This window comes from Erythrolamprus reginae, chromosome 8 (genome assembly GCF_031021105.1).
Source record: "Erythrolamprus reginae isolate rEryReg1 chromosome 8, rEryReg1.hap1, whole genome shotgun sequence".
NCBI lineage: Eukaryota > Metazoa > Chordata > Lepidosauria > Squamata > Dipsadidae > Erythrolamprus > Erythrolamprus reginae.
The window spans coordinates 14,584,857-14,605,990 of NC_091957.1; the positions used below are offsets into that span (position 1 = coordinate 14,584,857).

The 21,134-nt window shown below is 48.6% G+C and overlaps 1 protein-coding gene across 1 annotated transcript in view; it reads right to left on the reverse strand.

Annotated features, from left to right (window-relative positions):
* VAV2 (vav guanine nucleotide exchange factor 2) overlaps positions 1 to 21,134 on the reverse strand; it is a 109,879-nt gene that overhangs the window by 4,261 nt on the left and 84,484 nt on the right. The window contains 16 exon segments of the mRNA XM_070758951.1: positions 961 to 1,115; positions 4,914 to 5,037; positions 5,139 to 5,226; positions 6,064 to 6,180; positions 8,454 to 8,506; positions 8,707 to 8,781; positions 10,631 to 10,788; positions 13,194 to 13,283; positions 14,486 to 14,563; positions 14,566 to 14,585; positions 14,791 to 14,900; positions 15,984 to 16,073; positions 16,075 to 16,117; positions 18,185 to 18,270; positions 20,713 to 20,799; positions 21,024 to 21,092. Of these exon segments, the coding sequence (XP_070615052.1) occupies positions 961 to 1,115; positions 4,914 to 5,037; positions 5,139 to 5,226; positions 6,064 to 6,180; positions 8,454 to 8,506; positions 8,707 to 8,781; positions 10,631 to 10,788; positions 13,194 to 13,283; positions 14,486 to 14,563; positions 14,566 to 14,585; positions 14,791 to 14,900; positions 15,984 to 16,073; positions 16,075 to 16,117; positions 18,185 to 18,270; positions 20,713 to 20,799; positions 21,024 to 21,092 (1,443 nt within the window).

The following is a 21,134-nucleotide window of genomic DNA, read 5'->3' on the forward strand; positions in this document are numbered from 1 at the left end:
AGATAGATAGATAGATAGATAAAATATCGCTTCATGGTGCTTTTACAGCTCTCTCTAAGCAGTTTACAGAGTCAGCCTCTTGCCCCCAACAATCTGGGTCCTCATTTGACCCACCTCGGAAGGACAGAAGGCTGAGTCCACCTTGAGCCTGGTGAGATCTGAACTCCTGAACTACAGCTAGCAGTCAGCTGAAGTAGCCTGCACTGCTGCACTCTAATCACAAATGACAGACATGTGGAAATGTACGATTAGGTATTTTTCCTAACTACTTGTATAGGGATTATTCTTTATATTATTCATGTTGTCTTGCATTCTTGTATGGACCGCTAAATCCAGCGAAATGGAGGCTAAACCGATTTCGTTGTACAGTGTTCCCTCGATTTTCCCGGGTTCGAACTTCGCGAATGGCCTATACCACAGTTTTTTCAAAAAATATTAATTAAAAAATACTTCGCGGTTTTTTTTCTATACCACGGTTTTTCCTGCCCAATGACATCATACGTCATCGCCAAACTAACAATTTTTACAAATAAATAACAAAAAAAATAATTATTGTTAATAAATAATTATGTTTGTAAATATCAGGATCACTAAGTGTCTTATTCAATGGTGAGTACCAGTAATAATGGTGCGTAAATGGTTGTTAAGGGAATGGGAAATGGTAATTTAGGGGTTTAAAGTGTTAAGGGAAGGCTTGTGATACTGTTCATAGCCAAAAATTGTGTTTTTACTTCCGCATTTCTACTTCGCGGAAATTCAACTTTCGCGGGCGGTCTCGGAACGCATCCCCCGCGAAAATCGAGGGAACACTGTATACGTGATATATAATGACAATAAAGGCTTTGAACCGAATTGGGAGAAGAGGGCCCGGCCCTGGACTTGAGCTCAACTGGATCCTTCGCTGCTCCCTGGCTGAGTGCCCCCTCCCCAATTCGGAAAGTGGCAAAAGAGGCTACTTACTCGGCCGTTGGCCTCTCCCTTCCACCAGCCTTGGTCCCCACCGATCCGGCTGTAGATCTTCACCACGTCCCCTTCCTGCAAGGAGAGTTCCCGCATGTCCCGGGCAGCAAAGTTGTACCTGGCCACTGCAGTCCCGATGGCCCGAGGGGTGAAGACTGGGGGGAGGGAGATACAAAAGAAGAAGAATGAAGGGGCTTCCCCCGGCATGGCCTGTCCATCTGCCAAGACAGGCGAGAGCACCGTCAGCACCTTCTGGCTGGCTTTTCCCCTTTCTTTCTAGCCACAAATGCCTTTCTCAGCTGCTGTTAAGCGGCCCTGCCAAGGCTGGACTGGGAGAGGGTGGCTGATCTGCCAGCCCGTCCTTCCTTAGATGACCAGCGGGTGTCACTGTCCTTCCGCAAATGGATGGGGGTGGACAAATAAATGGAAACACCTTGCAGCTCTTCCGTGGAATACAGATTTGTGAAGCTCCCTTTGAACAGTTTTTGTGGAAACTGGATTCTGTACGTGTCTATTGAGCTCTGCAGTGATTTTAGGAGCTGCAGTATTGCGATCCGCTCTAACAATTCGCTTTAGAGTCCGACGGTCTCTCTCAGACAACTTCGACTTTCAACCAGACCTGTGCTTGGCTGAGGACGATTAAAGCGGTCTTTACTTTTGAGACATGACCTCTTGAAACGCCAAACACTCGGGCACTTTCTGTTACACTAGCGCCTGCCATTCGAGCACCAACAATTTGGCCTCTTTGAAAGTCTGGGAGGTCTGCCATTTCTAGAAGGTTATAACCAATTTCCTTAAATTTCTGTTTTAAAAAAAGGTAGTTTAAAAAAAATCAAATAACATAATTTTTTTTTTAAAAAAAAACATTAAAATATGTCAGGTTTTGATTGATTTGAACATGTTCAAACCTTATGATGCCAAAAAGTCAAATGTTTCCATTGTTTTGTCCACCCCCTGTATAGAAAGATTAGATAGGAAGATAGATTGAAAGATAGATAGAAAGAAAGATAGAGAGAGAGATAGATAGATAGATAGATAGAGAGAGAGAGAGAGAGAGAGAGAGAGAGAGAGAGAGAGAGAGAGAGAGATAGATAGATAGATAGATAGATAGATAGATAGATAGAGATAGAGAGATTATACATCTACTACATTGATTGTATTGAGAGAGACAGAGAGCGCTATATCTACCTGACCAAAAAGGAGTGGAGGGATTCTGAGAAGTGAAGTGGTGGCCCTGAGGACTGAGAAAGGAAAAATTGTAGGAAGCGCAGGCAGCTGCAGAAAAGAAGTTAGGGGGAAATGGAGGCAGCAGGAGAAAAGGGAGGGAAGGGGGGGGAGACAATATTAAAGGGGGACATTTGTGAAATGGGGGAGAAATCAGCAAGGCAGGGGAAAAGCCCACCCAACCCACCCGGCTCTTCGCGCTTCGGCCTGACAGGAAAACAGAGCTGCTGACCAGCCTCTCGACCTCGCCTGCCTCCCCAGGAGAAGCCCCCCCCCCCATGTGGGCTGATGGGACCAAGCGAAGCCTCCTGCATTTTGCCCTTGTCCTTAAAGCAGTGTTTCCCAACCTTGGCAACTTGAAGATATTTGGACTTCAATTCCCAGAATTCCCCAGCCAGCATTCGCTGGCTGGGGGTTTCTGGGAGTTGAAGTCCAAATATCTCCAAGTCGCCAAGGTTGGGAAACACTGCCTTAAAGCACCAAATGGCAGTGGCTCTGCCCAGCAAGGGCCAACTGGGCTGCGGCTTAGAGCAGGTGGACAGAATCCGAAAGGACCAACACCCACCCACCCCACCCCTATCCAGAGAGCCGGGATGCAGAACCAGCCTCAGCCACAGACTTTCCACCTGATCGAAATGGGTTTTGGGGATGAAGCCAGAATCCCCCAGGAAGAGCAGCAATCTCAGCCCCAGCCATAAAAAGCTCAGGGTGGGTGGGGGGCTTTCTGGCCTTGGGGCCATTTGCTTGTGCACGTTCAGACCAGCCCATTAGCTGCGGGAGGAGGGGGGGCTTTGTGGTTAGTTGGTGAACTTGGTGCTTTCCTGAGAGAGCAGGAATTCCTGCTTTCTATGGAGAGGGGGGCTTTGACTTCCGAGAATTATTTATTTATTTACTTACTTACTTACTTACTTACTTACTTACTTACTTACTTATTTATTCCAATACACAATAATACACAATGAACGTTATAGAGGATATAGTAGAGAACTACGATATGAACATGTTATATATATATATATATATATATATATATATATATATATATATATATATATATATCCCTGATGAAAACAAAAAGAGCAAGTAAGATTTATTTATTTATTTATTCATTCATTCGTTCGTTCGTTCGTTCGTTCGTTCATTCATTCATTCATTCATTTATTTGATTTTTATGCCGCCCTTCTCCTTAGACTCAGGGCGGCTTATAACATGTTATCAATAGCACTTTTTAATAGATAATGTTATGATATACTAAATGAGCTTTTTTTCTTTTTCAATGAAAACTGTTACTGAATCTAAAGAAAATTTACATAGTTTCGGAAGAATATAGATACTGATCCTGTACACGCCTTTATTTTAATATATAGGTTTCTTTTTTTGTTTTTCTTGTTTCTTATTTTTCTTATTCGATGTAATGTTTTATGTATTCTGTGTACCTTGTATTATATTTGTAAATAATTTTTTTCAAAAGAAAAGAAAAAAAAGAAATAAGAGATATAGGAGAGACTATAGGACAGGGGACGGAAGGCACTCTAGTGCGCTTATGTACTGGCAAAAACCCATCCCCTTCCAAAGCGACTCCAGCCTCCTTTTCATAAGCTCAGATTCAGGCTTTTAAATTGTTTCCTTTCAGCTTCAGGACAGTTTTAGAATTACTTGGGTGTTTCTGTGATTATGAAGAGCTTGACATGCTCCCCTGGGAGGAACACAAGTGAGCTTCCAAAGAAGGAAAGGCAATTTGGGAGGGGGGCTGTCTCTTTCCTGGGCTCTCCCTGCTGTGGGGGAGTTTGGCTGCAAACATCTCCCTCCAACCCACTGACAGAAGCAGCCCCTGGTTAGCCTGGGCCCACCGCCCTGCTGGGCTGAGCCACAAGGGTGACCTCCATAGAAAACCCTATGAGACTAGACTTTCAATCCTGGGCCTAGAAAGTTTAGAACTAAGAAGCCTTAAACATTGCCCACAAGATCATATGCTGCAACGTCCTGCCTGTCGGCGACTACTTCAGCTTCAACCACAACAACACAAGAGCACACAACAGATTTAAACTTAATATTAACCGCTCCAAACTTGACTGTAAAAAATATGACTTCAGTAACCGAGTTGTCGAAGTGTGGAACTCATTACCGGACTCCATAGTGTCATCCCCAAACCCCCAACACTTTACCCTTAGATTATCCACGGTTGACCTATCCAGATTCCTAAGAGGTCAGTAAGGGGCGAGTACAAGTGCACTAGAGTGCCTTCCGTCCCCTGTCCTATTGCTCTCCTATATCTCCTATACCTTTCTTCTATTCCTATATCTCTTCTTCTATTCTTTCATTGATATGATCTATTACTATATCTTCTTTTCTATTATTTTTTAGATATATTTTACTATGAATATCTCCTCTATAACCTTCATCATGTATTTTACTATGTGTATATAGATATATACCCACTAAAACCCTCATTTGTGTATTGGACAAAATAAATAAATAAATAAAAAATAAATTTAAAAAGCCCTGGGGTGCTGGGTCTTGAAGGGGGGGGGGGGGGTGTTTCTCCTTCCGCATAGCAGGAGTCTTTCCACCGCTGGACTTCTCTGCCGTCCGGCCAGACCTTCAGGAGCCAGAAAAGAACCCACTGGTGGGGCCTGGGCCTTCAAGGGTCAGCCTGGGGTGCCAGCCACTGGAGCAAAGGGGAAGGGGCTCCTTTTGCAAGCTCTCTGTCTGATGGAGACGGTCCTTACCTGGGGATCGAGTTAAGCTCCTTGAGGCCGAGCGTTCCCGGGATTTGTACGGATACTTCAGCGTTGTGTCCAACTGTTTGAAGCTCTCCTTCAGCGAATGGGCTTGGTAGTACTCCACCAGTTCCTGGAGAAGACAGGTCACAGCCGATGAGCCCACGGGAGGCCACCAGGAAGACCACGTCCAAGATGGGGCCTTCTTTCCCCACCCCCAAAACACTCGCGTACCAAGAGGCTTTCAAACTTCTTTGCTTCTGTGATGTGGATCCAGTTCTCTTTCTCAACCACTTTGATATGCTTGACCTCGTCATTAAACCTGCAAGGGACAAGGCAGGGGATTCAGACAATCATTGGGGGGGGGGGAGAGAGAATATTCCCCATCCCAAAAGCCCTCCAGATTTGCCCTACGGAAGAGGCCGCAGAGCTGTGCTCAACCCAGCCAGACTTGAATAGCCCAAAATCCCATCTGGTGCCGGAGGGGGGGCGGCGCCTTAGATGCTGAAATGCTGGAGGCCCAGTTGAAGCCTCGCTCCACCAGGTGGGGGGCCGAGTAGAGCCCCTCCTCGCCCCTGGGGGCTTGAGAGGAAGGACCCGGATTGTGGGGGGCAATAGGCTGGCTCTGTTAAAAAGTGCTATTGCTAACATGTTGTAAGCCGCCCTGAGTCTAAGGAGAAGGGCGGCATAAAAATTGAATGAAGGAAGGAATGAATGAACGAACGAACGAACGAACGAACGAATGAACGAACAAACAAACAAACAAACAAACAAACAAACAAACAAACAAAAAACCAAATGAATGAATGAATGAATGAATGAATGAATGAATGAATGAATGAATGAACGAATGAATAAGGACTGTGATGCAGACTAATTTTGGACCAATTATTGGAAGCAGGAAAGTTCTCTTTGGCCCACTCTAAAAACAAGGACTTTCCTTCAGGAACTACAAAGAGCTTTGCAAGTCCAGCTTGAAAGGGGCTCCAGGTGGTGCTTATCCCAGAGCTGCCCCTTGAGCCAGAGGTCACCCTTCAGAACAGGGAGGTCTAGAAGCTAGCTGGGGCCCAGCACGGCTGCGGGAGCCCATCTCCTGTTTTGGAAGAGATCCCGCCTGCCCCTCCAGGGTGCGGGAAGCTGCCCTTCGCCAGCCACTGACTTGATGCTGATGGCGAAACGCTCTGCTTCGGCCGGCCTCTCCCGGATCAGGAAGGTCCCACTGGCATGCTGCTTCAGGAGGTTGTCCGTCTGCTGCCTCTCCAGGTTGCCTGCAAACCTAAGATCCACCCTCTGCATTAGGGGAGATCCCCCTCAGATCCCCCAGGGCCTCCCGCTCAGGTTCCCAAGCTGTAAGGAGGCCCCTGAGGCCAAGAGAAGAAGAAGCTGGGCAGCCGGGCATCTGGGCCTGGTCGGCCCTCCCTCCCTCCCAGCTGCAGGGTCTTGTGGCCTGGCAGGGCTTTGGGGAAAGGAGGCCTTAGCAGCCCCAATGTCTTCCCTAAGCAGGTACAGAAACATCCACTGGGCAAAAGCCCCAGCTCACGGGTCAACCCTGGGTGTCAGAAAGCCTCTCATTTCAGCCCTGATGTGCTCACAAAACCCCAGAGTTGGACCGGAAGAGCCCCTCCCCCTTCCCAATTCTCTGCAGGTAAATCCTGCAGTCCGTCTGGCTGGTCTTGGCAGGAGACCTTACATGGCGAACCTATGGCACAGGTCCCACTGGACCATATCTGCTGGCACGTGAGCTGTTGCCTAGCGTGAATGTGTGTTCTGGCCAGCTGATTTTTGGCTTGCACAGAGGCTCTGGGAGGGCATTTTGGCTTCCAGAGAGCCTCCAGAGGGATGGGACAGGGTGTTTTTACCCTCCCACAGCTCCAGGGAAGCCTTAGGAACCTGGGGAAGGCGAAACACAAGCCTACTGGGGCCATCAGAAGTTGGGGAACAGGCCATTTCCAGCCTCCAAAGGGCCTCCAGGGGGCCTGGAAAGCTGTTTTCGCCCTGCGTAGGCATTGAATTGGCGGGGGGGCACTCGCGCATGTGCGATAGCACACACACACGCTCTTTCGGCACCCGAGGGAAAAAAGGTTTGCCATCATTGCCCTACATCATTCCTGACTGATAGCAGCCCAGTCTCTTCTTGAAAGCCTCCAGGGATGAAGCTCCCACAACTTCCAATCATTCCATGGATTGTTCCATGGATTGATTGTTCTCACTGTCAGGAAATTCCTCCTTCGTCTGTCATCTGCACCTCTATAACTGTCTGGTTGGGTTCTGCAACCCAACAAGACCGACACAGACTTCAGAGGATAATCAGAACTACAGAAAAAACAATGGCTGCCAACCTCCCTTCCATTGAGGACCTGCACGCGTCAAAAAGAGGGTGGGGAAAATATTTACTGACCCCTCGCACCCTGGACACAAACTGTTTCAACTCCCACCCTCAAAACGTCACTACAGAGCCCTGCACACCAAGACAACTAGACACAAGAACAGTTTTTTCATGAACGCCATCACTCTAATAAACAAATAATTCCCTCAACACTGTCAGAATTTTACTAAATCTGCACTTCTACGGTATTTCTACTAGTTTTTTCTCATAATTCCTATCATCCTTTTCCTCCCACTTAGAACTGTATGACTGTCACTTGTTGCTTGTATCCTAAGATTTTTATTAACATTGTTTCTTCATTGCTTATTTCAGTGTTTCCCAACCTTGGCAGCTTGAAGATATCTGGACTTCAACTCCCAGAATTCCCCAGCCAGCATTTGCTGGCTGGGGAATTCTGGGAGTTGAAGTCCAGATATCTTCAATTTGCCAAGGTTGGAAAACACTGGCTTATTTGACCCCTATGACAATCATTAAGTGTTGTACCACATGATTCTTGACAAATGTATCTTTTTCTTTTATGTATGCTGAGAGCATCTGCACCAAAGACAAATTCCTTGTGTGTCCAATCACACTTGGGCAATAAAATTCTATTCTATTCTATTCTATTCTATTCTATTCTACTCTACTCTACTCTACTCTACTCTTAATTTCCAGGTTGAATCTCTCCTTGGCCAGCCTCCATCCATTGTTCATTGTCTGGCCTTCGGATGCTTTAGAAAATAGCTTGACCCCCTTCCTCCACTCTGTGGAAGCCCCTCAAATATTGGATCTTGGGGGACAATGAGAGTCTCTCCTGTGGAGCTGAGCATTCACGCTTGGAGGCATTGTGCAAAGCCATCTCCCCCCACACCCCACCCCATGCCAGTCCACAGAGCTGGAGACGCTGGGGGAACTACAGGACACGGGGTGGGTGGGCTTCGTATGCTTTTTCTTCCTTTTCACAAGGGCAACTACAAAGTTTTAGGAAATCAAAAAAAAGGCTTCCACCAATATGACTCTCCAAATTTTGGGAGCTCTTCTAGGGAATGGACTAGGATAAAAAGATACACTTTGAGGGGCCCCCACCCCATTTTATTCCTCACATCCCCCTCGCTTTGAATCCCCCCTCCCCCAATCTGCAGATTAGGGGGAGGGGCCCCGGCAACCCCACCCACCCAACTCACCAGGGGTACGTGGAGTAGTCCATCTCTCGTGAAGGAGGGCGGCTGTTGGAAGGCTGCAGCAGAGATCAATGGGGTGATTTGGGGTGGGGTGGGGATTCTAGTTGCAGGCCACTCTTCCCAAGGGCATCTATGCAAGTGGGACAAAAGCCGCCCCCCCCCCAGGGCCAGGAGGAAGGAATCCATCCTCAAACTCAACCCCCACCATGGCCTGGCCTGGCCTGCCCCTGCAGCTCCCTGCCTCCAGCACTCTTACCCGCGCGTCCACTGGGCAAGGCTTGACCAACGAGCTGGGGAAATAGCCCGACTTCTTGGACACCACGAGCCTCCCCTGGAAGAAAGAGAAGAGTTTGTTTGTTTGTTTGTTTGTTTGTTGGTTGATTGATTTTTGATTTGATTTGATTTGATTTGGTTTGGTTTGGTTTGGTTTGGTTTGGTTTGGTTTGGTTTGGTTTGGTTTGATTTTGTTTTATTTTATTTTATTTTATTTTATTTGTATGCCGCCCTTCTCCGAAGACTCGGGGCGGCTAACAACAATATAAAAAGACAATGTAAACAAATCTAATATTAAAAACAATCTAAAAAACCCCAATTTAAAAAACCACTCATACATACAAGCATACCATGTATAAATTCTATAAGCCTAGGGGGAAGAGAAATTTCAATTCCCCCATGCCTGACGACAGAGGTGGGTTTTAAGGAGCTTGTGAAAGGCCCCTCCTGCTTTGTGGGTCAGAAACCCAGGCAGGGGCGTGAAGGAAGCGGCAGAAGCCAGGGGTCCCCTTTGTCCTCTTGGAGGGAGTGAAGCTGCACTCTCTCAAGGATTCAGGCAACACCCATCACACATGTCAACAAGACACAACAAGGGGTTGTCTGTAATGCAACAGGCTGACCCAGCAAGTGTGCTGAGGGCCAAGTGCCCACAATCTTTTTTCTTTTTTTAAAATATATCTTTATTAAATTTTTCATTAAAGAGGACAAACGAGACATACATACATTTAACATCAATTTGGGGTTACAATTACCCCACTTATTTTCGAAGTGTTTCTAACACAGAAAAAGAATTCACTAATAACTTATAAAATCAATCTAATAATTCAAATGAAAAGAAGAATTTTTTGTTTTTATATAATTATTACCTATAGGGGTTAACAAAATAAAACTCTCTAATATCTGTACATACTTTCGAATCGTTTACATTTTTGTTATTGCCCACAATCTTGCTTTCCTTTGCAACCTACCCTGTTTCCCCAAAAATAAGACGTACCCCGAAAGTAAGGCATGTCAGAGGTTTTGCAGAATTTGCTAATATAAGGCACCCCCCAAAAATAAGGTGTAGTCAAGTTTACATACGGTAAGGTGGAAAAACATACGGTGCTATTCAAAGCTGTTCATAGCGGTACCGTAATAATGTGGTGTCCCCTGCTGGCCCCTTCCATCACTTTGTACCGTCCAGTACAGCAGACACAGTCTGCTGCTGTCTCACCGCCATTACAGTCTCCACTACAGTGCGTAGACTGTAGCTCCTCTGGTGGCCGGAAGCTGCAATAGCGGGAGTATACTGTTGTACCATATAAGTGCCGTCGTTTGTGTGTGTGGGTGCCATACTGACAGGTACCGTACCATAATCAGTGTACCGTACAGTACACTTTCTTTGGGGGTGTCAGCTTTCCTGCCTGTAAATTTGTCTTATTTGAGAAATATAAGGCACCCCCCAAAAATAAGACGTAGCACAACTTTTGGAGCAAAAATTAATATAAGACAGTGTCTTATTTTCGGGGAAACACGGTAGTAAGATTCAGCCTGGAGCCTGGAAGTGGCCTTGCTGGCCACCCAGAGGCTGCTATGGGGAAGGGGCTCAGCTCAGACACAGCAGCCCCCCAGGAAGACCGGAGGCTCAACGGGACCCGAAAGCAGGATGCCAGGCTCCCCGAGCTCACCCTGGGCAAATGGCAGAGCAGGATCCCACATTGCTGGGTCCCCCCTGCCCCAAACGCTGGAGCTGCTGAATAAACCCAGCAGAAGGACGGAGGTGCCCATGCTAGCCGGCGTCTCCTCCTACAGCACTGAAGAATTTCAAGCCCTTGTTAAAACACCCGGCAGGTCCAAAGCTGAATTCCACAGATGCAGAGCCGAGGAAGGTTTCTTCTCTGCTGCACATTCCTGAAGGACCCACTCACCTCCCACCACTGGGAATCCGGTTCCCCTCGGAGAAGCTCGATCACTTCGCCCATTTGGAAAGTCAACACGGGTTTCCCTGGTGGAGCTGGGCTGCCATGGTAATTCTGGAGGGCCACCATCTTAGGACCTGGAAAGAAGTCAGAGATTGGACTGCCATCTGGCTGGGGTGGTGTAGGATTCCTGCTTGAGCAAGGGGGTTGGACTAGATGACCTGCAGGTCCCTTCCAACTCTAATAATAAATAAAATAAATAAATAAATAAATAAATTACGGGCGGTTGGGACACGCAGGCGGAACACTAAGTAGGAGAGAAATATTTCTCTCTCTGGGCACAATATATCCACTGAATAACACTCCGCATTAGTGACAGGAAGGGCATCTGGCCAATAAACACTCGGCTCCATTTGGTTGCAGGGGGAGAGGGAGGGGGAGGAGAAGAGGAGGAGGGGGAGAGGAGGAGGGGGAGAGGAGGGGAAGGGGGAGGAGGGGACAGGGAGGAGAGGGAGAGGAGGAGGAGGAGAGGTTGGGAAGGGGGAGGGAGGGGGAGAGGAGAAGCAGGGGGAGAAGGAGGGGGAGGGGGAAGGGAGAGAAGGAGGAGGAGGAGTGGACAGGGAGGAGGAGAAAGAGGAGGAGGAGAGGAGGAGGAGAGGAGGAGGAGGAGGCTTACCTAGATTCAGTGACTCCTGTCCAGAAAGAAAAAGAAAGAAGTTTCAACCTCCTGGAGTCATTTCATCCACACCTATGAGCTAGAACTGCTCCATTCAGGTGGCAGAACTGACCTTTTGCCCCCCACCCCCAGGCCCCCCTACCAGCAAAGGCCTTAGAGAGATGTAGAGTTTGGATTCTAAGCTGCAACCCACCCACCCACTCCCACTCCTCGCATCCAACTGGGGGGAGAGCAAAGGAGCCGAGCCAAGGGTACCCCAATCTCAGGACCAGCCAAGGACTCCGCCTGGCATCTAAGAAAGGCGCCGGGGGTAAAGGAGACCCCGGTGCCTTCCCTATGGCACTTTGCCCCCCACGTCCTTCCCCAGAGAGGAGGGAAGAAGAGCCCCACTGCTTACCTGCTCAGCAGGAGAACCTAGAAGGCAATGTTAAAAAGTGGCTGGTTACTGGAGAAACCCCCTAAGAGTTTGTGCATGACAGATCTCAGGATTTTTTGCTACTCCAAAGCCTCTCCCCTTCCTTGCCCTTTGACCCTCCTTCAATATTTAGACTACCATTTCACAAGTTACAATTACATTTGTTAAACGATGGTGATGTTACAGGAGGGCAAAAGGTGTTTTATGACATACAAAATTCTCCAAACAGGCTGCAGAAGGGATGTGTTTCAGACAGGTGAGAAGCCCCCAACAAGGACGCTGTCCAAGACAGCTCGGCCCTTCTACCTGTCCCTGGGGGACAAGCCCATGGAGACAAGTTCTTAGGACGCAGCAGCCCAGCGAGAGAGGGCAGGGCACCAGGGTCAACAGGCAGCCATTGGAGCAAATAGCAATAGCATTTAGACATACAGTGTTCCCTCGATTTTCGCGGGGGATGCGTTCCGAGACCGCCCGCGAAAGTCGAATTTCCGCAAAGTAGAGATGCGGAAGTAAATACACTATTTTTGGCTATGGACAGTATCACAAGCCTTCCCTTAACACTTTAAACCCCTAAATTACAATCTCCCATTCCCTTAGCAACCATCTAGATTACTAATCACCATGTTTAATTATTAAAGTTTATTAAAAAAAATATTTATTAAAGGTGGACAAAAGTTTGGCGATGACATATGACCTCATCGGGCGGGGGGGGGGGGAAATGTGGTATAGGGGGGGGGAAACTCAAAGTATTTTTTATTAATATTTTTGAAAAACCATGGTATAGACTTTTCGCGAAGTTCAAACCCGCGAAAATCGAGGGAACACTGTATACAGAATTTTATTGCAAGCGGAAGAGGGAGTGATAAAAGGCTTATGACGTCATCGGCGGGAAAAACCGTGGTATAGGGGGGGGAAAACCTCGAAGTATTTTTTAAATAATATTTTTGAAAAACCGTGGTATAGACTTTTCGCGAAGTTCGAACCCGCGAAAATCGAGGGAACACTGTATAGCGCTTCACAGCCCCCTCTAAGCGGTTTACAGAGTCAGCCTCTTGCCCCCCAACAATCTGGATCCTCGTTTTACAGACGTCAGAAAGAAGGACGGACGGCTGAGTCAACCTGGAGCCTGGTGAGATTCCATCAGCTAAATTGCAGGCAGCCGGCAGGGCAACCCAATAGCCTGCGAGTACTGCACTCTAACCACTGCGCCACCGTGGCTCCACTGAATCATCCTTTTATTGCAGGGATTTGATTTGAAGAGCACCAGCCCGAGCCTGACCCCACGGGGTGGCCCCAGCAGGCTTTCCCAGGGCACTGGAGTGGACAAGCCCAGGCTCCCTGGGTCCCTTGGGGACACCAGGACAATGGTAGCAGACACACCCTCCCTGCCCTGCTTGGTGGGCTAGCTGGCGGCTTTGCAGGGTCTGGTGCAAGGGGCCTTTTACCCCATGCCACCCATGCTGTGTGCGGGGATCACTTACTGAATTTGCAGGGTGGGATGACCTCCAGGCACTCCTTGTGGGCGCCTGCCTTGCACTTCAGACACTGGTAGCCTTGGGTAGAAGGTCCCCCTGCAGGAAGAGACGCTGCTAGCCCAGCACGCCTGCCCGGAGCTGAGCCCCCGGGAAGCCCTTTGGGGCAGGAGCGGGAGAGGCTCCCCCCGACCTCCCCGCCCAGATTCCGAGCTGAGGCTGAGCCCAAGGCAGCCGTGGCCATGGGGGCCCAGAGCAAAGGAGACCCTAGGTTGGGGCGGCTGGCAAAGGGGTCCGAGGGGCAACCACCCTGCTGGGCCACTGCCCCGAATGGCTACCAAACCCCAGCCATTTTCTGGGTTGCTCTGCACCCCCAGCTGTGCAAGTATAGCCACATAAGCGAAAAGGACCAGAGTGGCGGGCTAGGTGAGGAGTCACCCTTGGGGCTCAGGATCCATCCCTGGGGTCATTGGGCTCTGCACCATGCTCTCTACATGGGGCTACCTTTCAAAAGTGTCGGAAACTTCAGATCGTGCAGAATGCAGCTGCGAGAGCAATCATGGGCTTCCCCAAATATGCCCATAACACACCAACACTCCGCAGTCTGCATTGGTTGCTGATCGGTTTCCGGTCACAATTCAAAGTGTTGGTTATGACCTATAAAGCCCTTCATGGCATCAGACCAGAATACCTCCGGGACCGCCTTCTGCCGCACGAATCCCAGCGACCGATTAGGTCCCACAGAGTTGGCCTTCTCTGGGTCCGTCGACTAAACAATGTTGTCTGGCGGGTCCCAGGGGAAGAGCCTTCTCTGTGGCGGCCACCGACTCTCTGGAACCAGCTCCCCCCGGAGATTAGAACTGCCCCCCATCCTCCTTGCCTTCCGTAAACTCCTAATCTCCGGGGAGAAGCTGGTTCCACAGGGTCGGGGCCGCCACAGAGAAGGCTCTACTCCTGGGTTTAGTCGACGGCGACCCGGAGAAGGCCAACTCTGTGGGACCTAACTTTGCGGCAGAAGGCGGTCCCGGAGATATTCTGGTCCGATGCCATGAAGGGCTGTTGGTGAGACCCAGGAAGAGGAGGGCTCCGAAACAGGCGCTATTGGCCACGTGGGGCAGCTCAGGGACTGCTTGGAGCACGAACTGCCCTGCGTGGGTGGGCCAAGGAGCCCCAGGGTGGCCTGGTGGTGAGGTCGCTAATGGCACTGCGGTTGCCTGGATCTTTCGCAATCATGCATTGCCTGAAAGCCAGCCTATGAGTCAGAGGAATCTATGGGTGCCCGAAGAAGAAAAAACGTTCACCTTAAAACATCTTGCAGGCTTTGCAATTGGTGGTCTTGTCGAAGGTGAACATCTGGAACTGGTGGTTGTTCGCCGTGGCTTCTCCGGCTTAATGTTAGATCTAGGCAGAGAAAAGGTGCCCCACTCAGGCCAGGCCAGGCCAAGCACCCAGGCCTTTGGGGTCAGGGCCAGGCCAGCTGGCACAACTTAGTCCTGCCCAGGCATCCCGCCTGCCAACGCCCGGGTCAAGACCGCCCGCAGGTGACGGCCACGCCTGCTGGCTTCTTCTTGACCCTTCAGCCCCAGCCCAGGTCCCGGACACTCACATGGCCATTTCAAACTGCTCCATCCACTTCCGTTTCATCTCTTCTGTCTTGCAGAAAAACTGGAAGCCCTGCTTGCCTTGCAGGTGTGTGAGGTAGAAGCCGTAAGACCACTGTGGGGGAGAGAGAGGGGAGAGGATGGAGCCGGACACAGGGGCAGAAGAAACACAAGGCCAGGAGGGGTCATGGCGCACCCTGAGATCCGCCCTGAAGAGGCAAACCTTGGGCGCCCGGGTCGCAGCCCCCCGAGGCGGCAAGCGTGGCCAACTGCCCTCCGTTCCAGCCACAAGCCCTGGGGGTTCAGTGCCGGCTCCGGAAGGGCAGAAACAGAGGCCGGCACGGCTTGAAAGAGGCTGCCAGGAGCCCAGGAGGAGCCTGCCCCTCTCTCCTTCAAAGATGCTTCGGCTTGGGCAAGCCTACCTCCCAGGGCTGCTTGTAAGTCTCCCTACAGCCCTCCCGTGCAGCCCCCCGTCAGCCCTGTCTAGGAGGCTCAGAACAGCAGCAGCGGAAGGCAAAGAGAGTCCGAATCGGCAGAGACGGCTTACCATTTTCCCATGCGACTGAGAAGCAAAGGAAGCGAAGGGGAGACACAGGGGGTTACAACAAGCGCCGAATCCCCCCTGTTCAGACTCTAAGACAAGCCCCCCCCCTTCTCCCAGATGTTCAGGGGGGCATATAAACAAACAAACCTGCAGCCTCCATAACGTGGGGTGGGGTGGGAGTTGCTAAGGCTCCTCGAAGAACAGGGGGTGGGGGTTCCTTCGTGCAGGGTGGGAAGAAGGGCTGGAATTTCGCAAGATCCCCCCTCCCGTCCATGCACATACGCTTCCATTCCTTGCGGTTGAATGTGGCGCGAGGCAGGACGTTGCCAGCCCAGCTTGCCAAGGGACACAGGCATCCTAGCAACACCCCCCCACCCTCCCAGGGATGAAACTGGAATTTCTCTAATGGGGCCACGCAGCACAAGGACATCCACTGCCCCCAGGCCAGGGGGAAAACAGGGAAGCCCACAACTTCCGGCCCCTGGGCAGCCTCTGGGGGCCACCCTCGACAGCCCCTTGGAGCACCCCCAGGCAAGCCCCCACCCCCAGAGGCCAAATGTGCTTCCACAGCTGCTACAGCTCTCTCCCCACCGGTGTAGTGGCCAACGTTGGCCATAAAGGGAGGGGAGGGAGGGGAGGCCATGCACCGCCCACCTTCTTGATGTCCTTGTTGTTGGTGGGGTCATCGGTCATCTTGTAGCAGAGCAGCTCCAGGATGTCCTTCTGCTCGTAGCTGTAGCCCTTTCCTCTTGCAGACAATCACCACTTTATCAAACAAAAACAAATACCTGTCCCAGAATCAGAAGAGGAAACCGGGACTCAGCAACTATGTCTACATATTCCCTCCTCTTCAGGCCCTTTTTTTGGGGGGGTGGGGGTGGGGGGGCTCCCTGCCTCTCCTCCACTGACAGGGAGAAGAACACCAGCTGAAGACGGGGAACAAAAGGACAAGCGTGGAATCTGTATCTTCCAGGACTGAGGTGCGTGGGTGGGAGGGAGGGAGGGAGGGAGGGAAGGAGTTATTATTATTATAATTATCATCATCATCATCATCATCATCATCATCATCATCATCATTATTATTAGAAACATAGAAGACTGCCAGCAGAAAAAGACCTCATGGTCCATCTAGTCTGCCCTTATACTATTTCCTGTATTTTATCTTTTTTTTTAAATAATATTTTTATTGATTTTCAAAAAGACAGACAAGGCCCATACAACACTAAACATTTAAGGAGCTACCATTGCTCCGCTTGCCGTAGAAGTCTAACTAATACAGAAATATAAAAAATCCTAACTGTAGTCAGATCAAAGCAGAAATGCTACACGTGTAAGTTACCCGAGTCTTCGGAGAGGGGCGGCATACAAATCCAATAATAAATAAATAAATAAATAAATTCTTGTTGAATTTAACACTTTATTTTTTATTATTAAACTTATTCATTAAATTTCTTTATATTTTAAAATATTCTATACTTATACAAAAGGGAAAGGGAGAGATTATTAGTAATACAAAAAAAAAAGGAAAGAATATACACTTCTAAATTTGTTATACTATATACTATTTCATTCTATCTTGTAGTTAATTGTTAATACCATTTTTAAATTCCACCAATCATATACTTTGTCCCATATTTTATAAAATTCTGTTTCAGCTTGGTTATTTAAACGTTTAGTCATCATATCTAGGGGTCAAACTATTCTCCAAACATAGAAACATAGAAGACTGACGGCAGAAAAAGACGACATGGTCCATCTAGTCTGCCCCTTAAACTATTTCCTGTATTTTATCTTAGGATGGATCTATGTTTATCCCAGGCATGTTTAAATTCAGTCTACTGTGGATTTACCAACCACGTCTGCTGGAAGTTTGTTCCAAGGATCTACTACTCTTTCAGTAAAATAATATTTTCTCAATGTTTGCTTTTGATCTTTCCCCCAACTAAATTCAGATTGTGTCCCCCTTGTTCTTGTGTTCACTTTCCTATTAAAAACACTTCCTCCTGAACCTTATTTAACCCTTTAACATATTTAAATGTTTTGATCATGTCCCCCCTTTTCCTTCTGTCCTTCAGACTATACAGATGGAGTTCATTAAGTCTTTCCTGATACGTTTTATGCTTAAGACCTTCCACCATTCTTGTAGCCCGTCTTTGGACCCCGTTCAATTTTGTCAATATCTTTTTGTAGGTGAGGTCTCCAGAACTGAACACAGTACTCCAAATTGGCATCATCATCATCATCATCATCATCATCATCATCACCATCATCATATTATTATTATTATTAATTATTATTATTATTATTATTATTTATTATTATTATTTAGATTTGTATGCCGCCTCTCTACGCAGACTCGGGGCGGCTCACAGCAATAATAAAACAATATACAGTAACAAATCTAATATTAAAAAGTCTAAAATAACAAATCTAATATTAAAAGTCTAAAAACCCATTATTTAAAAAGTATACACACAAACATACCATACATAAAACTACATAGGCAAGGGGAGATATCGTCAGTTGCCTGATGCAGAGGTGAGTTTTAAGGAGTTTACGAAAGGCAAGGAGGGTGGGGGCAATCCTAATCTCCGGGGGGAGCTGGTTCCAGAGGGTCGGGGCCGCCACAGAGAAGGCTCCCGCCAACCGACATTGTTTAGTTGTGTTCAGACAAGATGCTAGCCCTCCCTGGTTTCCTGAGTGGGATGCCATGGGTGGGGGTTCCTGACTCTGGAAGTCGACCCACTCGACCCAGCTTGTCTCCTGGGAACTCAGCCCCCGGTGTCAGCATTGCCCTTGGGGTCTCTGTTCAGCCAGGACCTCTGGAAGAGGCCTTCCCTGTGTTGCTCACTCACCGATCCTGCTTTGTGTGGTTGATGATGGAACGGACCTTTAGTTCCCCGTCAATCTTTGGCCGCCCGTATTCTTCCAGCTTGACCGGCTGGGGGGAAAATGACAAAGGTTAAAAGGCAAAACTCCCCACTAACCCAGAAGAGTCCAAAGTGGCACCTCAGCTGTCAGAGAAAGGAAGGGGGCAGCGGGGGGGACGACGGACGACGAGGCACTCTGGGGTATAGAAGCAGGGGTCAAATTCAAAATGTTTCCCTACAAGTTCTGTGGGTGTGGCAGAGGAAGGATACTGCAAAGTCCCCACTCCCTCCCACTCGGGGGCCAGCCAGAGGGGGTATTTTCCGGTTCTCCAGAACCAGTCAGAACTTGCTCCATTTCACTCTTAGGTTAGATGGCAGCGAAGCCCCTTCCTGGGTGCAATCTCAGTCTGGGGACCAGTGCAAAACAGGGGGAGGGAGGGAAGGCGTCTCCTTAGCTCTTCGGTGTTGCCCCCATTGAGGCAGCCTCTGTGCCTGCCTGGCTGAGCCCAGCAATAATAATAATAATAATAATTATTATTATTATTATTATTATTATTATTATTATTATTATTATTATATTAGATTTGTATCTGTTGTGGTTAGCTCTGGCCCAGCTCCTGCCCCAAGGACTGTGGATGTCGGGGAGACATCAACATGCTGCAGGCCTGTTTTGCCCCCCCCGGTGGAATCTGCTGATGAAGGCTCCTCTGACCAAGAAGACATGAGTGACAGGGAGGAGGAGAGTTGTGGCAGACAGCTCAGAAGGAGATCAATTATTTCTCTCCTCCTTGGATTCAGAACAAGAGTTAATGATACAGCCACGCATGCGGAGAGCGATGCATAGGCAACAACAACTGAGAGATTATTATCAAAGAAAATGAGGCCACCTGTGGTTGGGTGGGGCTGTGGTCATTAGTGAGGCTGCTATAAATAGCAGCCTGTGGGTTTGGCCATTGTGGAGGATTATCTGATCTTTGTGTTTCGTGCCTGCTTTACTGACTTTGACCTTTTGTGTGCTGATTTTTCCCCGCTTTGAAACTAAACCAGAGCAAAGTGTGTTTCACTTTGTGAAAGAAGAAGGACTGTGAATTGCCTCACAGCTGCAAGCTAAGTATCACAGGACTGATAAGGGACTTGTACAAATTACCAGTTTGTTTGGAGATGAGTGCTCTTTGTTATACCAAAAGAGGGCTTGGTTTAAGTGACTTTTCATTATAAAGGACATTGTTTTGAGTTTTCAAACGTGTGTGTGTCTGAAATTTGTACCTGTGAATTTTTGGGAGAAGTTTACCAGAGAGCCCGACAGAACAGTATCTTTCTGCACTGCCGGGGCCCCGCCCAAAAATCTATGACCCCCCTCCTCAGTGTGATGGTGCTGGGCGCCTTGTTGCACAGCCTACAGCAGCTGGGAGCAGCTGGTGACTACCCTGCCCTGGACCCTGCTCCGGTTGGCCTTGTCAGTGCCCTTGGCAATCACTGCTTTGCAAAAGCCATCTCAGGATGTCAATCTCCGGGACAAGGAGCCGGGCTGGTGCAGTGGTTAGAGTGCAGCACTGCAGGCTCCTTCAGCTAACCACTAGCTGTAGTCCAGCAGTTCAAATCTCACCACCGGCTTAGGGTTGATTCAGCCTTCCCTCCTTCCGAGGGGGGTCAGATGAGGACCCAGATTGTTGGGGGCAAGAGGCTGACTCTGTAAACGGCTTAGAGAGGGCTGTAGAAGCAGTATGTAAGTCTATTGCTATCCCTGGGCTGTGGGACGGCCAGAATTACTGGTGCAGGCCAGAGACCAGGGAGGCCTCTCTGCCGCTCCACTCGAAACAGAATATCCTACGAAAATATACTAACAATCCTAGGCCTAGAAAGCCTAGAACCACGGCGCCTAAAACACGATCTGAGTATTGCCCACAAGATCATATGCTGCAACGTCTTACCAGTCAATGACTACTTCAGCTTCAACCGCAATAACACAAGAGCACACAACAGATTCAAACTTAATACGAACCGCGCCAAACTTGACTGTAAAAAATATGATTTCAACAATCGAGTTATCGAAGCGTGGAACTCATTACCGGACTCAATTGTGTCAACCCCTAACCCCCAACACTTCTCCCTTAGACTCTCCACGATTGACCTCTCCAGGTTCCTAAGAGGCCAGTAAGGGACGTACATAAGTGCACTGGTGTGCCTTTTGTCCCCTGTCCAATTGTCTTTCCTTTCTTTCACCTATCTTATATATTCTCTTCCTTTCATATATCCTCTCCTCTAAGTTCACTTTCACCCTCTTTTATATTATCACATGTCTATTTTTCTTCCTATGTACAGTATTTATGTACTGGACAAATGAATGAATGAATGAATGAATGAATGAATGAATGAATGAATGAATGAATGAATGAATGAATGAATGAATGAATGAATGAATGAAAATAATAAATAAATAAATAAATAAATAAATAAATAAATAAATAAATAAATAATAAAACTCACAGCCAAAGTGGCTCCTTTGATCTTACCAGGTTTTCTATGGAGCTCTGGAATTCACTTATTTTCTTCAGGGTTTCTTTGTCCCGTTTGACTTCATTGATGAACATGGCCAAGTCCTGAGAGATGAATGACAGGGGCATCATAAGCAGAAAGTGCCGGGCAGGGATCAGGTCCGAGAGCAGGAAGGCAGCCTCCTTTGCCCGTGCAATTCCCAGGACCCCCTCTAGGGGCAGAAGCACCGCCAAGCCAGACTGGGAGAAAGCTGGGGTGAAGGCAGGTTTGGGGGAGCAGATCATGCCTCTGTGCAGTGACCCCCAAAAGGCCTCCTGCAGGACCCCACCTGCATGGCCTCCAGTGCTTCCTTCAGCTGCTGCTTCTCTGGCCGATCGGACGAGTGGCTGAGCAGCTCCTAAAAGACAAACCATCATCCTGGGTTACTGTATCCAGTGTC